General features: G+C 39.5%; 3 protein-coding genes across 6 annotated transcripts in view; 1 reads left to right on the forward strand and 2 right to left on the reverse strand.

Annotated features, from left to right (window-relative positions):
* The first annotated feature begins 2,887 nt into the window (after nucleotides 1–2,887).
* LOC134540139 (PRKR-interacting protein 1 homolog) lies at nucleotides 2,888–10,296 on the forward strand. Its single transcript, XM_063382671.1, has 3 exons — nucleotides 2,888–3,174; nucleotides 6,295–6,474; nucleotides 9,774–10,296. Exons 1-3 carry the CDS (start codon nucleotides 3,082–3,084, stop codon nucleotides 9,993–9,995), a joined length of 495 nt encoding a protein of 164 aa, XP_063238741.1. The 5' UTR covers nucleotides 2,888–3,081; the 3' UTR covers nucleotides 9,996–10,296.
* Nucleotides 10,297–11,913: 1,617 nt separating this feature from the next.
* Nucleotides 11,914–14,436, reverse strand: LOC134540315 (uncharacterized). The gene is made up of 4 exons (XM_063382976.1): nucleotides 14,017–14,436; nucleotides 13,746–13,948; nucleotides 13,013–13,579; nucleotides 11,914–11,923 (listed from the first exon to the last, which is right to left on the reverse strand). The coding sequence occupies exons 1-4, from the start codon at nucleotides 14,434–14,436 to the stop codon at nucleotides 11,914–11,916; spliced, it is 1,200 nt and encodes a 399-aa protein (XP_063239046.1).
* A 162-nt stretch (nucleotides 14,437–14,598) lies between these two features.
* Nucleotides 14,599–20,167, reverse strand: part of LOC134540138 (gamma-tubulin complex component 4) — a 29,804-nt gene continuing 24,235 nt past the window's right edge. For all 4 annotated transcript variants that reach the window (XM_063382669.1, XM_063382667.1, XM_063382666.1 and 1 more), the window contains exon 12: nucleotides 14,599–15,078. In XM_063382669.1, coding sequence (XP_063238739.1) covers nucleotides 14,728–15,078 — 351 coding nt within the window. In that variant the 3' untranslated portion in view covers nucleotides 14,599–14,727. The remainder of the gene's footprint in view (nucleotides 15,079–20,167) is intronic.

Consider the following 20,167-nt stretch of genomic DNA (forward strand, 5'->3'; position numbering starts at 1 on the left):
ACGTGGAAAAAATCCCATGAGCACGTGGTTATCCTGTGTCACGTCTGTTCCCTGTCTGCTGCTGTTATGGAAAAGCTGGTTGCTACTGCTCTACAGTTAGGGCACAGCCTCCAGTTCTTTGGGATTGGTCATGCTGTGGCTCGGGTTCGGGCAATGCCATTCTCCCTTCTTCGTAGTGATAAACTACTGTGCATGTTGTTCCATCATGCCTGTGCAGTAGGGTTGGAGAGATGGCTGCAATTCTTTGTGCACCAGTTCTCTATCATCTGTTAGCACGTGTTCCATAGGTTACCCTGGAGGGATGCTGTAGCACAGCTGTAGCTTGTCTGCCACGAACTTCTCATCCCGTTGTCTCTCTCCATAGAAGCTGGCCTTGAAGCTTAAAATGGCCACTGGCAAAACATTGTGTAATTCTGTGGACAAACTCACATAATTGCATATTGTGGTGTTTCTATAATGTTCACCGCTCGGGTGCCTTCCCATGCAACTGTTCACGCGTGTGTACTGTGCTCTTTGTTCTGTTAGCACACCATACTTGGTCAGATATGCCTCACACCACTGCAGAATCTCACGTGGGTCCTCGTGTGCGAGTTCACGGAATTATGGCGTACCCCAGTTCACAAAATCCAGTGGTGGCAGTTTACGATTCGGAAACATTGTCCCAATGCGGTTGCCTAAACAGTTTGCATGCACATCACTTTGATTTGTTCCAGCGTCCAAAGTGTTTGTCATGGTCGTGATAACATTCGGTACAGTAAAATTTAAGTCATCTGCTTTTCCTCACCCCTCACTGCTCCAATATCTTGCACCAACACTCCCTCAGTCACATCCTGCTTTACTCTATCCCCCCACAAAGGTGTACACAAACATGTAAGTACACAGTGTTTGCAAACAGAGGCCGTGTGTATCCTCTACATATGCTCATACCATGCACACAGCTATCTGCGTGACCACCCGAACATCACCAACGCGACTTAATGGTCATCGAAGCAAGAGAGGAGGGGGGTTGACTTTCCGAACACTCTAGGGCACATTACTTTGGAGAGGAGGAGAAAGTAAAGAGTGCCAAGAGGGAAAGTTACATAGAGTAAAATCGGAGGAATTTGGGATGCAGAAAATGGTCAATGCATTTTCGGCAAATCGGTGGTTGAGGAAACTGATCTGATAGCCGGGTAAAGAGAAAGGAAATGGTGGCGTAGCCTTGTCATGTAACAAGGAGCAATGCTGCTTAGAAGGGGTACCTTTAATTGTTCCAGCTAACATCCATTCTGTCCAACAATTTCCAAATGTAGGCAATTAATACAGATTTCATGTGGACGAGTTGATGGAGTTCACCACGAATTATGACTAATTGATGCTGGCCGGTCTCCACGAGGAGTATATGGAGACCTGATGGACATCACCGATAGATGATGGTGGTGATTGGTCAGTGCCAGCCCTCAGGGGAGAGCAGTCTCACACAGTGAGACAGTGTTTGGATCTTTCGGCCCAATATGGCTTGTTGGGAGATGTACCCACATCAGCTAGCTCTAAAGATTAGCAGTCTGTTCAAAGCACTCATTGGTACTCATGTTGCAGGCTCGTGGATATGCCCCGCCTAGACTAGTGTAGCCACTCTCCGGGACTCGTATCGGGAGTGGAAATGACAGGTTAAGATTGTACTCACAGTTTCAGATCGCAAGATCTGCTGGTTTATTGTAACGAACAAGCATTGAAGAGTTCTACTATGTTTCATAGCTGCTGAAGGGAGTGAAAAGGAGGGTTCCAGTCCTCTTCAAAAACCTGCTGAGAGGCAATAGGCTCGAGTAATATTTGCTTTAGTTTAAAACAGTATGCCTAAAGAACTATGACCCTAATTTCAGTTAAAACAAAATAATTATGGGAGCTTTGAGAGGCAGTGTCTTATCTCGGCAGTGGCCCGAACAGGACTTATGACAGGGGTTATGCACCGTCACTCCCCAGCATGCTGGCAGAAGTTATGTCTTGGAAAATGCAGTATTTAAAAACTTTTACTGCCAGTTTCTGAAAAATATTACATAATGAAACATAGTTAGCCCTTGGTAATTAATCTTTAAAAACATGTGTAAAGAATTCACTATGGGACAACAGCGACAGTATCGGGTGCGCTCCGACTTTTGCATAGAGCGACAGATGATATTGGCACCTATGCTTACGCCGCCGCCCAGGGCAGTATGATTCTAAAGAAGAGCGGTAACTTTTTTTTTTAACAAGTATTTACAGATTAACTCATTTTAATTTTGGTTTATATCTGTAACAAGTGAGCCTACTGGACTTCACTTGCTCCCTCAGTATCTGTAGGAACTAAAACTCTAGCTCAGAGAGACAAAAGTTCAAATATTTTCTTGAGGAAGGCTCGTTTAAATCGGTGCACATTAACTAATATCTTGCTAGTAGTAAAATGAAATCTTTTTAGTCTTCGGTAAATTTTCATCCGATAGATTTTGATGCTTGTTAGTTATAGCCAGGAGAAAAACATAAATGCTTAGCATGGGAAAGAAATTCTATTTGCTGAGACAGAGATCTAGTTTTTGAAGTAGTTCTATACTCACAGGCTAGTACTATTTATACTATATTAACAAATAACTATATTTTTTGCTTGAAGTAATGTTTTAGTCATAATCACGCAAACAAACTAGTGAAACTTCATGAAATTAATTTGGTAGTCACTTATTTTGTTGTATGGAATACCAAAAATACTGCATATTCTACAAATTTGTATAAAACATGCTTTTATTTTACAAAAAAATTTTTTTTAAAAAAATACCTATTATTAGACGTAAAGTAGTTTATTGTCATTTTAAAGCTTGTTATTTCGAATTTGAGCTCTGCTCGAATTTTGTTCTACTTGTGCTTTATTTACTCTATGCTAGTAATGATACCAGCCAACAGGTAGCGTCATATGTTGCACAAAAGTTTGTTTCACTACCATTTCTGTTGTTTTTAGAATTCAAAATGCGGTGTTGTGTTAATTTGTCGTGAGAAAATAATTTAAGGAAAATGTGTGCTAGTATTTGTTAGTTTGCTGTTCATGACGTAGTTGTTTGTTTACCTTATTTAAACATGTCTTCAGAAGAATCTGAAGAAAAACCAAAAATTGCCAGAACTCCTTTGGATTTGCAGAGGTTAAAACTTGAGAAACTAATGAAAAATCCCGTAAGATAACCATTTCTTTTTTAAATATTAATACCGGTAATACCAAATAAGAGGGGCTACGTGCACAAATTAATTATAAAAATCAAAAAGGTTATTGCACAGAATAGTTACTTGTAACTGTTCTGTGTAAAGGCTCCCCCACACACGATCAGTTAGGACTTATTAGTCGGAACTGTCGTGTATGGGCAAGGGTGGTGCATCGATCAGTAGGCTGTGTGTGGAAACAGCGTCTAGCCAGTTCAAACTCACTCTAAACAATCAGTCCATCAACTGAGTGTTGTGGCAGACATCTTATTTTACACTCTGTGGTTGCTTTGCAATTTTTGTCCACCTTTTCTAACCAAAAGTGCAACTGCAAATGTAACATCAAAAGTTTTTTTTTTCCACCTACAAATTAAATTATACATCCAACATCAGCAGCAACCACAAGACTGATAGTGTTTGGAAAACACTTCAGTTCTGTCCAAACTATCAGTTTGGACTGTTCGATCAAAACTGTTAGCTCGTTGTGAACTGTCAGTACTGGGAGCTGGACTGATATTGTGTGGGGTCCTTAAGGGCGTTGCGGTACTTCAAGTAGTTTACCATTTTAACACATTGTTGGGTTCTGTTCGTCCATTACATGTAGCTTATAGGTATTTCTAATGGAGAGCTTATTTTCTGTAATAATTATGAATACATTTTTTATGTCTGGACTTTTTTTTTGTAATTATTCTCTTAACAGGTCATTGTGATAGTTCGAGTAGATTACCATCTTACGAGACGTTAGGTTATAATTTAGTATAGAATGATGATAATGATTGGTTAAGTTCACTACATTAAAAATACTGTGAAATTGTTATAACGTTAGGTTAGGTTAGGTTAGGTTAGGTTAACTTAACTTGTGACATTTCAGGACCCTGCCCTTCCAAATTAAAAAAAAAAGTATTTTGGTAATATTCTTACAGTGCGGCTTTTGTGTGAAGTAATGAAAAATTTCTGAAAATACTTTTTTCAAACACTGTATTCACCCTGAAAACTGTCTTTTTTTGCAATAAAATCATTGACACCCCATGGCAAATCACAGAAAGCAGTAATTTGGAGCTCAGAAAAAAATTTCCGTGCTAAGCCAATTTTTAATTGTTTACTGGTTACTTTTAGGTAGCGGTAATGGGCGTTTTCATTACCTGGGCAAGATCTGGATTGTTATAATCTACATTAACAATCAGTTGGTTAGATTATATTGGCTAAATTAAAATTTTTATGACATTGTTTGTTGCTATTGTAGTGTACAAGACTTGATTGAAATGTAATGCTTCTGTGGCCTTAACTTTATTTTTTATCTGATTTTCCAAATAATTGTTTTACCTTAAAACCCATGTGTGTCCTCTATGGCAATGCTTTAATTTCCTTTCCTGTCAAGGTGTTCAGTTGAAAACTGAAGAACTAGATGAGCACGGTGCACCTTAAGGGACATTACATTCATTCGGACGATGAGGTGGAAGTTGCCATTCAAGTCAGGTGTCGACAACCACCACCGGAATTCTCTGATGGGTTTACTCAACTAGTCGTGCGTTGGTGCACGTACTTGGAAAGGGATGGAGACTATCTCTAAATTAATAGTTCCTTGCATAAAGGACACGCATAGCTTTTAGGTGCACCGAAAATTGTAAACATAAGGTTAAAAAAACAAAAAAAAAAAAACATAATGGTAATGTAGGCATCACTTTTCAATCAACCACTGTAGCTAACCTAACCAACCAGCCGAACATATTTTATAGTATTTTTAATGTAGCCAACCTAACTGCAGAAGGTAAACTAATGGTAAATTATTTGAAGTATCGCAACTCCCTCCTATAGAATGACTGAAAACATTTTGGGAAATTCAAATAAAAATTAGATTATTAATGTATTATTATGAGGAATAGAATAATTATTGTTCAGGTTAGCTACATTTAAATTAATGTAAATTGTATGAATGGTTGCTTAGGTTTGGTAAGCATTCAATTAATTATGTTGTACATATCCCTTAAATATTAACTATGGTTTATTAATGTAGCTGACCAAACCCAACTGACCTTTTACTTTACAAGAATTGGCAGCATGTTAGAAAAACCTAACCTCAGAAACATTGACCTAAATTTACCAAACCTTTGATTGAAGTCAAGATCTCCTAGACTTGAAGAAACCTGGCCTTTGGCTGTAGAGCCTATTTATTGATGTTAAGTGTTAAACAGGTTTTTTATAAATAAACCCTGCCCATCTTTGAGTAAACAAGAAATATATATTGTTTCTAAATGTATTGGACTTTGATCAAAGATGTACTAACCAACATAATTAAGAACTTAATTTTTCGTGCTTCTTCAGCTCATGTTTGTAAACATAGGTCAGTAATACTGTTGGTAGATGATATGTTTTTTTTTTAAATTTTTAACTGCCAGTAAAGTGGTTCTAAAAAATCTTAGTAACCACATTGCTGTAGAGTGAATTTTGGAATATAATATAAGTGTTGTTAAATGTTCAAAGTGCTGTTTAGCAAATTTTGTAGGGTATTTTGAATTTTCAGTGAATTTTTCATAATTTATAGAATTACAGCCACTAAAGAACCCAATTTGGCACCAACAATAAATTTTTAGTCTGAAGGCCTATTCTGGAAGTTTTCACTACTAACATGTGGAAAATGTTTTACACTTACGTAAGTTTTCTTTTTTTATTGTACTGTAGCCTGTGTTATTGGAGGTTTTATCATTTTAAAACCTTTTCATACACATGATCTAATTCAAAGCATTCACAATTATAACATATCATTTTTACTCTATGTAAATTTGAATGTATTAAATACAGTAAGGATAAAAAAAGGTAAAACCAAGATGAAGAAATATTAAAATAAATTATCACAGTATGTCAATTGTGGATTTTAGTAGAAATGTTTTTGGGCTGAAGGGTATCCTCTTCCAAAAAAATATATATATATAGAAAACTTATTTTTTGTGGTGAGAAAAATCAGTTTACTGATTAAATCTTTTTATTTATTTTGTTTATCTAGAGAAAATATTGTAGTTGATTTTGGAAAAATCTTGTTGTATTTGGTTTTCCAAAATAACATTTCAGGGTTGAGGACTTGGCGTTGTGTTCCCGCAGGACAAAGCGGTGGTGATCCCGGAGAAGCCGAGGGAGAAGAACACCCCTCACGTGCCGGACTTTGTGCGGAATGTCATGGGTTCGAGCGCCGGTGCCGGCAGCGGCGAGTTCCACGTCTACAGACACTTGAGACGGAAAGAATATGCCCGCCAGAAGTTCATACAAGAAAAAGCTGAGCGAGTGAGTATGAAATCCATGTCAACATTTTTTCTGTAGAATATAATAATTTTTTTTTTCTTTAATTTTAAATTGTGCGCCTTAAACTTTTGAAGTTCACCTACATGCTTGAATCTGGTTAGTTTGGGAACTTTGGCCATGCCGGTTCATCTGAAGTCAATACAATTTTGGATAGAATTCCAAAGAAAAAGTAATATACAGTACCAGTGGTATTTGAAGCAAGTTTTAAATAAACTGCTCTATGGCAAAAAAAAAAAAAATACGTGAGTACTATTGTTAGAAAAAAAATGTTTGTCGTCAAATTGCAACAAGATAAAAGCCTGAATTCACCCAAAAAAAAATCTGAACTTGAGCGGCTCAGTCAGTGCAAACTGCTGAACATGCTGAACCGAGGGATTCCGGACAGACTGCAATCAATAGCTCAAAATTTAATGTGTTACTGTGTTATTTAATTATGACCAAATGTCTGTCATTTCATAAAAAAAAAATTGGTTGTCTGTAAAGTCGGTTTACGGACGATAGTTTAACGTGACGTCATAACAAAACATTGATGAAATGATTGATCCAGAAGAAAAGGAAATATCTTATTCGGCCTGAGACTGAGCCGTAATAGGTTTTTGCAACCAAACCATTTATGCATTAAAAAAATTATATTCTTTGAGGATGAATTTTTTTTTTTTTTTTTTTTTTCATTTTTCTATCTTTTGTATGATAAAATCTACCTCTGCATACTTTTATGAATAAAATTGAATCAATTTTTATTGAATTATCACTATTTTGTATGGATACAAAGGAGGAGTAAATGAAATGTACAATTTAATTAATAAATTTACTTTTATTTGCATTCATTAATTCAAATATATTTATTACTTTTGAAATGTTGCGTGCGCCATATTTATTTTTACAAGTACAAAAAAAATGTGCGGCTGCCGAGAATCAAACCGATAACCTTTGGATTGGAAGTCATCCATGCTAACCACACGGCCATAAGACTATATTGAGAATATGTAATTGTTTCAGATAGTATAAATTAATAATATTCCACGCACAATATTTGTTTGAATTTCTTTTAACTAGCATATTCTCTGTTGGACTCGAAATATTTACACGCTCGTGGGCTCATAACTATAATACGGTGTGTGATTTAGTTGATCAATAATAATAACTCATGACAAATAATTACCAATGTCAAACTAAAGCGTGAAAAGTATCATACCAGCAATAAATATTTAGTTACACAGCTAAAACAATACTCATACAACACTGTTTAAATATACTGATTTACTCTAGCAATTAAAATAATACGTACTTGTAAGAACGCCATTTCCTTGCGAATATACTCCCGTGGCGCGGTGCACAACAACCACCTCGAACCCCAGCCGAGTTCTCTGTACCGTCCGCAACATAACAGAGAGATGCCACGCATGTGTAAACACATCCGTAGTGGGACATCCGTATTGGGACAATTTTTCGTGCGTGCAGCCAGCGTTCATCGATTTATTAGACGTCACGTCAAAAAAGTAATATGAACAAATATAAACCACTTAAAACAGTATGTTTACATCTAATCTCCAAACAAAAACTGCAGTAAACAGAAAAGTGGATCCACAGATATATTCAGTTCATGAATAACTTTTTTTAAATTCAGTGTTGATAGCTAGTCTGTCTCATGTTTAGTTTGCAGTACAGAATGATTAGTGACCACTGTTACCCGATTGATACTACCTGGCTGGTTAGCTTTAAAAATCTTATTTTGTATACCATCTTTAATTATAATAAGTTCAAAGTTATTTTAATTTTACTATTTGTTGATTTTTATAAGACCATATATTAGAGACTATTGACAGTATTATCACAGATGTAGTCATTCTGAAGGAAAAAAAGTTCATTGCTAAACATTTATTATTTCACTATTTGTGGCAGTTGGTCAATAAGAAAAAAACAATGTATTCCATAAAAGTATTTGCTACGGTCAGAGAGAGCCAAAATTTTAAATATCAAAATAAATAGAAAATTTAATGATAAAAACTGTTAGAACCAAGATGACGTTTTTTAGTTACGTTTTCTTAAAAGTTCGAATACAATATGACCAGGTAATGCTCTTGATGAAATGCAATACAAAAATGAATTTCCAGAATTTTTAAGTACATTATCATGCTAAACTGATGGCTGCAGACTAACCAGTTTCTTGTTGGGTGGGGCTTTTTAAGTTACAAGGACTGGGCTGCTTGTTATGACTTACAGTTACCGAAGTTTTGAAGTATCTCGAAGCAAACAGACGTGGCTTGCAGGAACAGGGAACATGAATATTTCGCCCTGCGCCGTGTTCCAATCCGGTTTGTCCGTTTCGCACATCACGTGAATCCAGTGCCCGATCTCGTACACTGGGGTAGATAATACAATAAATAATTTTCAAAGATTGATTTCAATTGGTGTCTGTGTGAGACACAGTTAGGGTATTTGACGTGAGTTAGATGAGATAGTAAACTCAAAATTAAGTAAGGATTTACTGAAATTAATTTTTACAAATTAAAGTAAATTGCGTGCGCTGTGTGTGTGTGTGTGGTTTTTTATTTATTTATTTATTTATTTATTGTTCTGAATGAAATAAGCAGAAATTGTGTTAACAATATTGCTGAACCAAAAAAACTATTTGCTTGACTGTGTCAACAACGAAAACCTGTGAATAACTAGAGTTTAAATATGTAAATATTGTGCTAATTTTATTTGGGAATTGAGCATTAAAAAATATATATACCCCTATTTTCTGAAATGGATTGCCTTGGATATCTCAGTATTTTGCCTTTTGCAATTTTCTGGATGTACATTTTGAGTAGCAGGTTCTGGAAAATAAAGGCGAATAGGAACTGATATGAAAGGTTGGTTGGTTTGGTTAAAGGTTTAAGATAGGTTAGATGCATAATTAAAAGCACTGTTTTATTTCATAATTTAAATGTGTTAACAAACCTTTTTTTTTTCTTTTATTTACTGTAGCTGACTTAACCTAACCAACTTTTCATTTTATATTATTTTTCTAATTTTCCCGAAGTTGTTACATGTAGTGTAAAAAATTTTTTTTGGGATTCTATTATTCTTACGTTGATATTTGTATTCATGAATAATTTGGTATTCATATTTGATTTGAACTAAAAAACTGATATTTGCACGGGCCTAGCTTTCATACATTAATGTATATTAAATTTACTGTTTTACATCCCAAGCTGTGCTGTTTTAAAAGGTGAATAGAAAGGTTTTGCTTTCTTAACTCTTTTTTTCTTAAAGAGGTATGTGTTTCTCCTTAGGAACTCCTTGAAGAGTCTTATTGTAAGAAGATAGAAGAAAATCGACAAGAAGCAGAAGAGCGGACAGCCAAGAAACGAAAAAAGCGCCTAAAGAAAAAGGAAAAAATGAAACAAAAGAAACTCAAATCCAAGAGTAGCAACTTGGATTCAAGTAATGACAAACAAGAACAAAGCAGCAATGATGAAAGTGATACCAGTCAGAACTGTACACCAGATGATTAAATTTAAGTATTGTTAATAAAAAAATTAGTTATATTTACGCCTGTGTGAATATGTTTTTTTGTTAGAATCGAATGCAAATATGAATATCAAATTATTCACGAATACGAATATTGAATTTGAATAGTAAGAATGAGAATTAAGAATTCCAATATAGCAAATTTTTGACATTGTGTAACAACTTCTGGAAAATTAGACAAATAATATAAAGTGAAATGTTCATTAGGTTAAGTCAGCTACAATAATTTTATGGAAAATGTTTGTTAAAATATTTAAATTACAAAATAAAACAAGTTTTTAACTATACAGCCAAACTAACTTAACCTAACCAAACAACCAATCTTTAATTTCAGTTATTTTACTATTCACCTTATTTTCCACAATCTGCTACTCAGCATATTGATCCAGAAAATTTTCGTGAATTGCAAAATACAGTGAAATCCATTGCAACCTATTTTACGAAAAATGTGAATTTTATTTTAAAATGTTGTATACCCTAATTAGTGATTGAATGAGCTCAGATTTACATACAGTATTTAAACTCTAGTTATTTTTGAGTTATTGTTGTTAATGGCCCAAGGTAAATTGTATTTTAGTTCAACAATATTATAAAAACAATTTTGCTAATTTCATCTGGAATCTTAAACCATTATTTACATTTTGAAAATATATTTTTGGGTTGCAACATCTGTTTTGTCATAGATACATACAGCAATTTAGCGGCTATTGTATCACATGGTGGTAGATAGATTGTGACTATCAATTTATATGCCGTTGTAACGATTACGAGCTTCATTGAAGTATTCGTGTTTTGTGGTGTTGTAGTCCATGATTTTTGACTTTATTTTGTTTCCAAGTGGAATTACAATATTGTGCCGTGTTTTGAATTAACTTCGTGATTTGATTTTTCCATTACTTTTTAGCGAGACAGTAGTGAAAAAATAACTTTGACAACACTTGTTGCATGTTGAAAACGCCACTTTTTTTTTATTACAGAAATGATTAACCTCAACAGTGATCGTTGGTATTAGATAAACTCTTTGATGCAATTATTTTATGTTCAATATTCGTAAGGAAACGAATATTCATTATTTCAAAGTGTTAGTATTTGAGGTTGCAATGAATACAATTAGTTTCTTATTTGTATTCGTGTTTGAAAATTTGAATATTGCACAGGCCTAGTTATATTTTAAAAATAAGTGGTATGTGCATACTTTTCAGTATGGGTCATGGAACTTTTAATCAGTTTTCATTAGAAATACACAGATAACTTTGCAATGATGCAAAAAGAGAAGATTGATTTTAAGATCATTCTTAATACATAGGTAACATTATTTGCTGTCTAATTTTAGGAGTGTAAAATGTACATGAGCGTATGAAATGTGAAAATTATAAATTTCAATTATTTTTTTTTACAAAACCTATTTGTGATTTTTGAAGTAAAACTTCTTTGCTGAAGGGGCAACAATTTTCAAGCATTACGGGGGGAAATAGCTAGGTATGTGGAACTTTGATAAAAGGAGGGGACAGTTAGGTACGTGGTGGGGGAACCAATAGAGGAGACGGCAGGGAAAGGCAGAAATGACGCAGCATACTTGCGTTCTTGCTCTCTTGTGCGTGGTTGTTTCAATTACTTGTGTAAATCAGTATTGTGTACTGCGTAACTAAATATTTATGCTGGTATAATGATTTTTATGCTTTAGTTTGACATGGATAAATATTTGTCAAAATTATTATTTGATCAACTAAATCTCTCACTGTATTATAGTTACGAGCCCATGAGTGGGTAAATCTATTAGTTCAACTAAGAGGCGTAAATATTTCTCAATCGGAGTGTAGCTTTGGGTGACTATGGCTCAACAAAGTAGCATTGAGCTTGGCCCTGTTCGTTTGCCATGTTGTCACTTTAACATGCCAGATACTACCTCAGACTACACACGTCCATTTGGACAATAAATTAGTTAAACTGCATAAACTACATAATTATCAGGAAGCTTCAAGTTTAAGAATTATTTAAAATCAAAGTTTGTTTTAAATGTACCAGAAAAAAAATTTAGTGCATTTTTTTATTCAAAGAATCTACAATTTATTGATTCATGTTAGAAAAAAATTATTTCATTTGAGATCATACTGGCATCCTTACTAGTCTCAATTTTTACCTCTTTTTATATTAAAAAAAATAATAGTAATTTATCTCTATTACTAATAAGAAAGAAGTTTCACTTCTATTACACGTGGACTACACACAAACATTTTTTTTTTTTTTTTTTTTACTAAAAAGGATGTGTTACAATATTTTCATTGTTTCCAGGTAACGTGGCAGGTGACAGGGCAGGGGGCAGGTGGCAGGGCAGGGGGCAGGTGGCAGGGCAGGGGGCAGGTGGCAGGGCAGGGGGCAGGTGGCAGGGCAGGGCAGGGCAGGGCAGGGCAGGTGGCAGGGCAGGGGGCAGGTGGCAGGGCAGGGCAGGGCAGGGGGCAGGTGGCAGGGCAGGGCAGGTGGCAGGGCAGGTGGCAGGGCAGGGGGCAGGTGGCAGGGCAGGGGGCAGGTGGCAGGGCAGGGCAGGGCAGGTGACAGGGCAGGGCAGGTGGCAGGGCAGGGGGCAGGTGGCGGGGCAGGGCAGGGCAGGGGGCAGGTGGCGGGGCAGGGCAGGGCAGGGGGCAGGTGGCAGGGCAGGGCAGGTGGCATGGCAGGGAAGGGCAGGGGGCAGGGCAAGGCAAGGCAAGGGGCAGGGCAGGTGGCAGGGCAGGGGGCAGGTGGCAGGGCAGGGCAGGGCAGGGCAGGTGGCAGGGCAGGGCAGGTGACAGGGCAGGGGGCAGGTGGCAGATGGCAGGGCAGGGCAGGTGACGGGGCAGGGCAGATGGCAGGGCAGGGCAGGGCAGGGCAGGGGGCAGGGGGCAGGGGGCAGGTGGCAGGGCAGGGCAGGGCAGGGCAGGTGGCAGGGCAGGGGGCAGGTGGCAGGGCAGGGGGCAGGTGGTAGGGCAGGGCAGGGCAGGTGACAGTGCAGGGCAGGGCAGGTGACAGGGCAGGGCAGGTGACAGGGCAGGGGGCAGGTGGCAGGGCAGGGCAGGTGGCATGGCAGGGCAGGGGGCGGGGCAGGGCAGGGGGCAGGGTAGGGTGCAGGGCAGGGAATGGCATGGTGCAGCGGGCGGGGCACTGCAGGGCAAGGGGCAGGGCATGGCGGGGCAGGGCAGGGGGCATGGGGTAGGGCAGGTGGCATGGCAGGGCAGGTGGCAGGTGGTAGGGCGGGGCAGGTGGCAGGGCAGGGGGCAGGTGGCAGGGCAGGGGGCAGGTGGCAGGGCAGGGGGCAGGTGGCAGGGCAGGTGGCGGGGCAGGGCAGGTGGCAGGGCAGGTGGCATGGCAGGGGAAGGGCAGGGCAGGGGAAGGGCAGCCAGGGCAGGGGGCAGGGGAAGGGCAGGGCAGGGGGCGGGGCAGGGGGCAGGGCAGGTGGCAGGGCAGGGCAGGGTAGGGCGCAGGGCATTTTGCAGGGGGCGGGGCACTGCAGGGCATGGGGCAGGGCATGGCAGGGAAGGGCAGGGGGCAGGGGGCAGGGTAGGGCGCAGGGCAGGGCATGGCATGGTGCGGGGCACTGCAGGGCAAGGGGCAGGGCAGGGGGCAGGTGGCAGGGCAGGGCAGGTGGCGGGGCAGGGCAGGTGGCAGGGCAGGGCAGGGCAGGGCAGAGCAGGGCAGGTGGCAGGGAAGGGCAGAGGGCAGGGTAGGGCGCAGGGCAGGGCATGGTGCAGGGGGTGGGGCACTGCAGGGCAAGGGGCAGGTGGCAGGGCAGGGCAGGTGGCAGGGGAGGTGGCATGGCAGGGGAAGGGCAGGGCAGGTGGCAGGGCAGGGGGCAGGGCAGTGGGCAGGTGGCAGGGCAGGGGGCGGGGCAGGACAGGGCAGGTGGCAGGGAAGGGCAGGGGGCAGGGTAGGGCGCAGGGCAGGGCATGGTGCAGGGGGCGGGGCACTGCAGGGCAAGGGGCAGGTGGCAGGGCAGGGCAGGTGGCAGGGGAGGTGGCATGGCAGGGGAAGGGCAGGGCAGGTGGCGGGGCAGGGGGCGGGGCAGGGCAGGGCAGGTGGCATGTCAGGGCAGGGCAGGTGGCATGTCAGGGCAGGGCAGGTGGCATGGCAGGGCAGGTGGTGTGGCATGGTAGGGCAGGGGGCAGGGCAGGGCAGGGGGCAGGTGGCAGGGCAGGGGGCGGGGCAGGGCAGGTGGCAGGGCAGGTGGAATGGCAGGGCAGGTGGCAGGGCAGTGGGCAGGGAAGGTGGCAGGGCAGGTGGCAGGGCAGGGGGCAGGGCAGGTGGCAGGGCAGGGCAGTGGGCAGGGAAGGTGGCAGGGCAGGTGGCAGGTGGCGTGGCGGGGCAGGGCAGGGCAGGGGGCAGGGCAGGTGGCAGGGCAGGGGACAGGTGGCAGGGCAGGGCAGGGCAGGTGGCAGGGGGCAGGTGGCAGGGCATGGCGGGGCAGGGCTGTACACAAAGTATTTAAAATTAATGTAGTGTTCATATTTTATATAAACTGAAATATTTGCATACACACTCATTATGTTTAAATAATGAGTTATGGTGTAATGAACAGGAGTACTATGTCAATACACTTTTAATGAGTCACACATTAAATGAACTTATTTATAAGGTTTTACTTAGGCTAGTCACATGATGCTCAAATCTCAGATCAATGGGTCACAAACAATGTATACAGTGTTGTACTTTCTACAGTTGTTCTCTGCGTTGTATGAGAAGGCATGTTCAGGGTGCAGAGTCAGCAAGGCTACTGGCGAGTGAGATGTCCGCAGCCGAGGCGGAGGAGGTGTCTGCCCTCCTCTCGAACCAGCGGTTGAAGTCCAGCCGCAGCAGCAGCTGGGAGAGGTAGGTGCCGCAGGGGTGGGTGCGCAGCCCCGCCAGCATCTCGAGCAGCAGCCGCGTGAGCCAGTTGCAGCGCTGCACCGCCACGTCGAGTCCGTCCCAGGCGCCCTCCGCGCTCCACTCGCCCACCTTGCCGCAGAACTCCTCGCACAGCTCCAGGAACAGGCACAGGCACTTGTGGACCGAGTTGTTGTGCAGGCTGCCCTCTGTCGCTGGGCCCCCTTCCTCGCAGCGCTGCCATAGGAACTCTCAGTCTACAAATACTATCTAATTGAATGTCCCAGGTTAAAATATTTATCATTATACATGAGGAACCGATAACTGATTAATATAAGTGTATTTTTTACAAAGTTAATAAATAAAATTTTTATTTTTTTAAGAAGTGTTATTCATAAAACTTAAAGTAAAAGGAGTGTGTCCAACTTACAACAGTAAAATCCTGTTAAGAAGTTTTTCGGGGGACTGGATCCTTAAAACTTCTTAACAGGGAAAACTTCTTAAAAGGGAAAAGTAATTTCCAACGTGAAAATCGATTTTACTCAAATGACATGTACTGTATTCACACAAAAATACACTTACTATCATTGGCATGCTGTAATAACGTAATAACTAAGGTTGTGGGAGAATGAGATTAAGGCCTCGAGAAATTTTCGAGAAAGAAAATATTTTTCTCGCGAGAAACGAGACGAGAATGAGAAATTTTTAAATAATCAAGATTTACTGTAAATATCACTTTCAAAATATATTGTTCTGTAGATAAAACTGTTGTTTATCATATAGAATGTCAATTTAGTTGCCTGTGCACAACTGACATATACCACATGTTATGTAAGCCTACACTAAATTATAAATAAACATTCACTTAGGTAAAAGTAGCTATCATGTTAATTGTGGTTCCGTTGACTTATCGCCACTTTTTGTGTAATAATGCCACACTGATACGTCCACATCTTCCATTTTACCGTAAAATCAAAGTTTATTTTGACAACAAAGTTTACTTCTGTTAAACTGTTATATTCCCGCAACACTTTTTTTTTCCACTTGCTAAGCCGCAGTTAAGAAAGAGATAAAGCAGTATTAGGAAATTATTCTCATATTCCTAATAGCATTTTACAAGCGTCACATTATTTATCATACCCGCAGAGTAGCACGCGTAAACGGGAAACATTGGTACTGTAATGAAAACAAAGAAATTTATACTAAGGAGGCTTTGGCAGGATTCATTACTCGTGACGTCTTACGACTGAGTGAAACAAAGGTAGAAAAGGAAATGGGATAAACATACTATTTATTCTGCCTTTTCAACGGGTTTGAACACACACATTCACGTAATTTTACGTAATACAAGGGCGTGAATTGTTCTGCGTTTTCAATTCATTCCTTTACATTCCAGTCCATTTAATAATCACATGACTTGCGCAGTCTTTTAATGGAATTGAAATAAGATACGGAACATCGGAGCAGACTCGGTTTGGCAGCATGACCACCATTCCCTTTTGTTTGTTAAAAAGTAAATTTCGTATTTTGCCGTAATATTCAACATTTCAGTATGCTATTAAACATTACCGAATAAAATATTATGACTAAATAAAAGGTAATGCTTTTAATAACTTTACCGTAATAATGTGTATGTAAACAAAACCAATTTTGTAGGTTAGGTTCGAACGTATTTTATTATGTAATTACGTAATTTAAAAATTAAATACGGCAGTTTTTCTTTCAGGATAAATTGGAATTTCATAATACAGTGTTTATTCACAGTTTCGGTTATTGATAAAGGTTTTGGATTGTTGACTATCGGCTAGTCTAATATCTCTTCCAAACAGGCAGACGCGTTTGGTATTTTTAAAACATTTAAACTAAAATAATAAGTGTGTGTGTGTAATGTTCAACATATAAAAATACAACTATCAATATCAAATTTAGTTTCCATACCAAATTGAGTTGTTACCGGTACCAAAAAAAAAAAAATCTCGTTTTTTTTCGAGAAATTATTTTTCTCGCTCGCTGTTCGAGAATGCAAATTTTCTCGAAATTTTTCTCGAGGTTCGAGATCTCGCACAACACTACTAATGACTAGGGATGGTGATTTTTCGTTTTCGCGAAATAGATGCGAAAATATGCTAAATTATATTTTTTCCGCTATAAAATGCAAAATTTAGACTATTCCGAGATAAATGCGAAATCAAGGTAAAGAACGTAGATTTGTCTTCACTCTACACAATTTATTTACAGATTGTATTTCGTTTCAGTTCAGTATCAAAAGAAACCATCATTTTATGGCTTATTCAGCACAGCTTATTGTCACGTCATTCACAACGCTATTGTTCGTAAATATTGAATGATAAATGACCATCCGTGCCTCGCGATTGTAAACAAAGCAAAGAACAACTAGCTGGAAGAGTGTCCGTCATCTTGCAGAGTACAAGTTTTTAGGCAGCCATATTGCGACATCTCTGCTTCGCCGCGCTACAATTCCCATTTTCTGGCTGTATTTCACGTGAAAGCCGCGTTCTTGTGCAGTCTGTGGAAGGTGGTGTGTTTACAAATACGTGCATACTCGTGCAATGTGTTGTATACTGTTATTTCTTGTGGTAAAAATGGGACGAAACGTAATTTCCATTCGCGATCGCATAAATGAATTCAAAAGTGAACAGTTCTACGAAAGTGATACAAATATTTTAATGCGCAATTTATGTAATCGCTGTCTGGAGTGGGGGGGGGGGGGGGGGGGGGGGGAGAGAAGTACTTGAAAAGCACATTAAATCTGAGGGACATCAGGCTGCAAAATAAAAAGATTCACCGAGAAATCGGATGAAGAAAAAAAAGTCTGTAAAACGGCAAGGCAAGCAACGGTTTCTGGCATGATCGAAAACCAAAAGAAGGCGAAAATTGAAAAAACGAGTTTCAATAACATTATTTGTGCACTCTACATCAACTATGGCCATGAACACGGTTAAAAAATATTTATTGTAATTTTAAGTGTTCAATTTATTGCACTCATAAGTGCTAAAAAGTAGGGGTGTGCGGGATCCCGACGCTTCGGGAAAAAAGTCGGGAAAATAGGCTTCCCGAAATGCCGGGCGGGAATTTTATTACTCCCGAATTTTTCGGGAAATTTTTTAAAAATTTACAAATGTTTACTAATCATGTGAAAATGTTTTCTATCAATTCAAACTGTTTTTACAACAATATTATTTATGGATTCGTACATTTTTGAAGGGTTTCCGTACTATTTAAACGCAAAACATCTTTTAAAGGTATGCCGATCGTAGCGACAGCTATGGTGTGCAGTGAATTATGATAATCGTTTACACATATCTATTTGGAATATAAAAAACGTACATGGAGTACCGTAAATATTGTATGCGTTCATAAATATATTTCTTCAATGGTACAAATTTGCAAGATACGTGAATAGTCAGTTATATAACGTTATTGCCTTCACCATCGAATACTTAACCTAAAACCACTGTCCTTAGACACAAACAAAACACATGCGCAATCCAATCTTTTCGCCAAAGATATAAGAAATACTAGACTTGCGTTTCTTAACTAAGCGTAACCGTTCTCATTACTTGATAGCAGTGGCAATGTAGAGAACTGTATTGGCACTTTGAAAAATATGAAATCACGTAGTTTTACACCACTGCTCACGAGTATCTAAACATCTATGATTTTGCTTTGGGAGAAAAAAATAGTTGTTTACTGTTTAGTTTGGCGGGCTTTGTCGGCTGACGTTACGTTATTAAGGCTTGTGCAAAGTATCTGTTCCTATATTAAAACAAACTAGCAACCTACAAATAATGGATGTCGCAACCGATCAGCTTGTTACTTGTAAACCTAAAAGTGTTTGGATGTATTTTGAACGTCTGACAGTAAATCCCTGGCAAAGTGTCTCTCGTGTGAAAAAAGTTTTGAGATACGAGCATATTAGCACGTCTGGCTATAAAAAAAGAATTTGAGGATGCTAAAAAATATGAAGTCGCCGCTGAAAAAAGGGCAAGTGAAGCAGCAAAAAAAAAAAACTAACTTTGCAAGAAACGTTTAAATGGCCATCTTCTCATATTATAATTAAAAATTTGCTTTTTTTTTATTTTCCCGATCCCGTCCCGTTTCCCGCGGAAATAATTTATTTTTCCCGAAAATTTCCCGCAGTACAAAAACCTATTCCCGCACACCCCTACTAAAAAGTTGTTTGGAAACCTGCCAAGATAGGCTATCTTTGTAGTTGTGCTAGATCTTTATTTCTGTGGTTGTTAATAATTAATATGTGTATTATTTAATGCTTTTTAAAAATATACTTTTCTTCGGTAATGTAAAATGAGAGAATTGGCTAAATCTTGTTTTTAAAAATGCTACAAAATGCTAAATATCAAATTCAAAATGCTAAATTTCAAATTCAAAATGCTAAATGTTGTTATTTTAAATGCTATAAATCACCATCTCTACTAATGACATATTTTTTATCAGTAAATTGAATTATTAAACTATATTTAATTCGATAAGCACATTAAATTTAGTATCATCAAAACACTAGCAAAAAAAAAATCAATAACTAACATTTATTGTTTTAAAAAATATATACAAATAATTCAAAGAAAGTAATAGCTGGCAGTTATGGTTTACTTTGTTTTCGTCAAGTGACTTGAATTGGAAAATTGGTGTACTGATGGAACAGCCTCTAGTCCCTGAGAATCTTTGAATATATATACTGTATAGAAGTCGCCAGCCCAGGTTAAAATTTCTAATACGGTTTTGAGGTAGTTGGTTAATTCACCGCCGCAATCGCCACCATCTCTAGGGCATTGACTAGTGGTGATCCCTAGCAGACAAGTGTCGAACTCTTCAAACACCCCTTCCCCCCTCCCGTTGAACGACCTTGAGCTGCAGTGAATGATAGGTGGGGGGTGCTGGGAATGACAGCGGGCGACAGTGCTGCGCTCTAACGTGTAAATAACAACTAAGACGATACGGGGCGTTACGGCAGCGCACTGCAGCGGTGAAGTTCCCAAGCTGCTCAACATACGCTTCTGAAAAACGTAGAGTAAATCCTATCCACTCACGACTTCTATACAGTATATATATTCAAAGCTGAGAATGCAAGCAGGTGATTGGTCATGCGGGGTGCGGCACAGGTTTCGAAGATCGTTGGCGTTTCTCATTCGTCAGTTACGCTACGAATGGGGAAAAAGTTCTGCAAGTGGAACAGCCTCTCAGTCCTAAGATTCGTCGAAATACACACAAGTAACGGCGTGCGGCGCAGGTTTCGACGGTCTTGTTCTGTTCAAATTAACTACCGTATTGGCTCAAATATAAGGCG

This window comes from Bacillus rossius, chromosome 16 (assembly GCF_032445375.1).
Source record: "Bacillus rossius redtenbacheri isolate Brsri chromosome 16, Brsri_v3, whole genome shotgun sequence".
NCBI lineage: Eukaryota > Metazoa > Arthropoda > Insecta > Phasmatodea > Bacillidae > Bacillus > Bacillus rossius.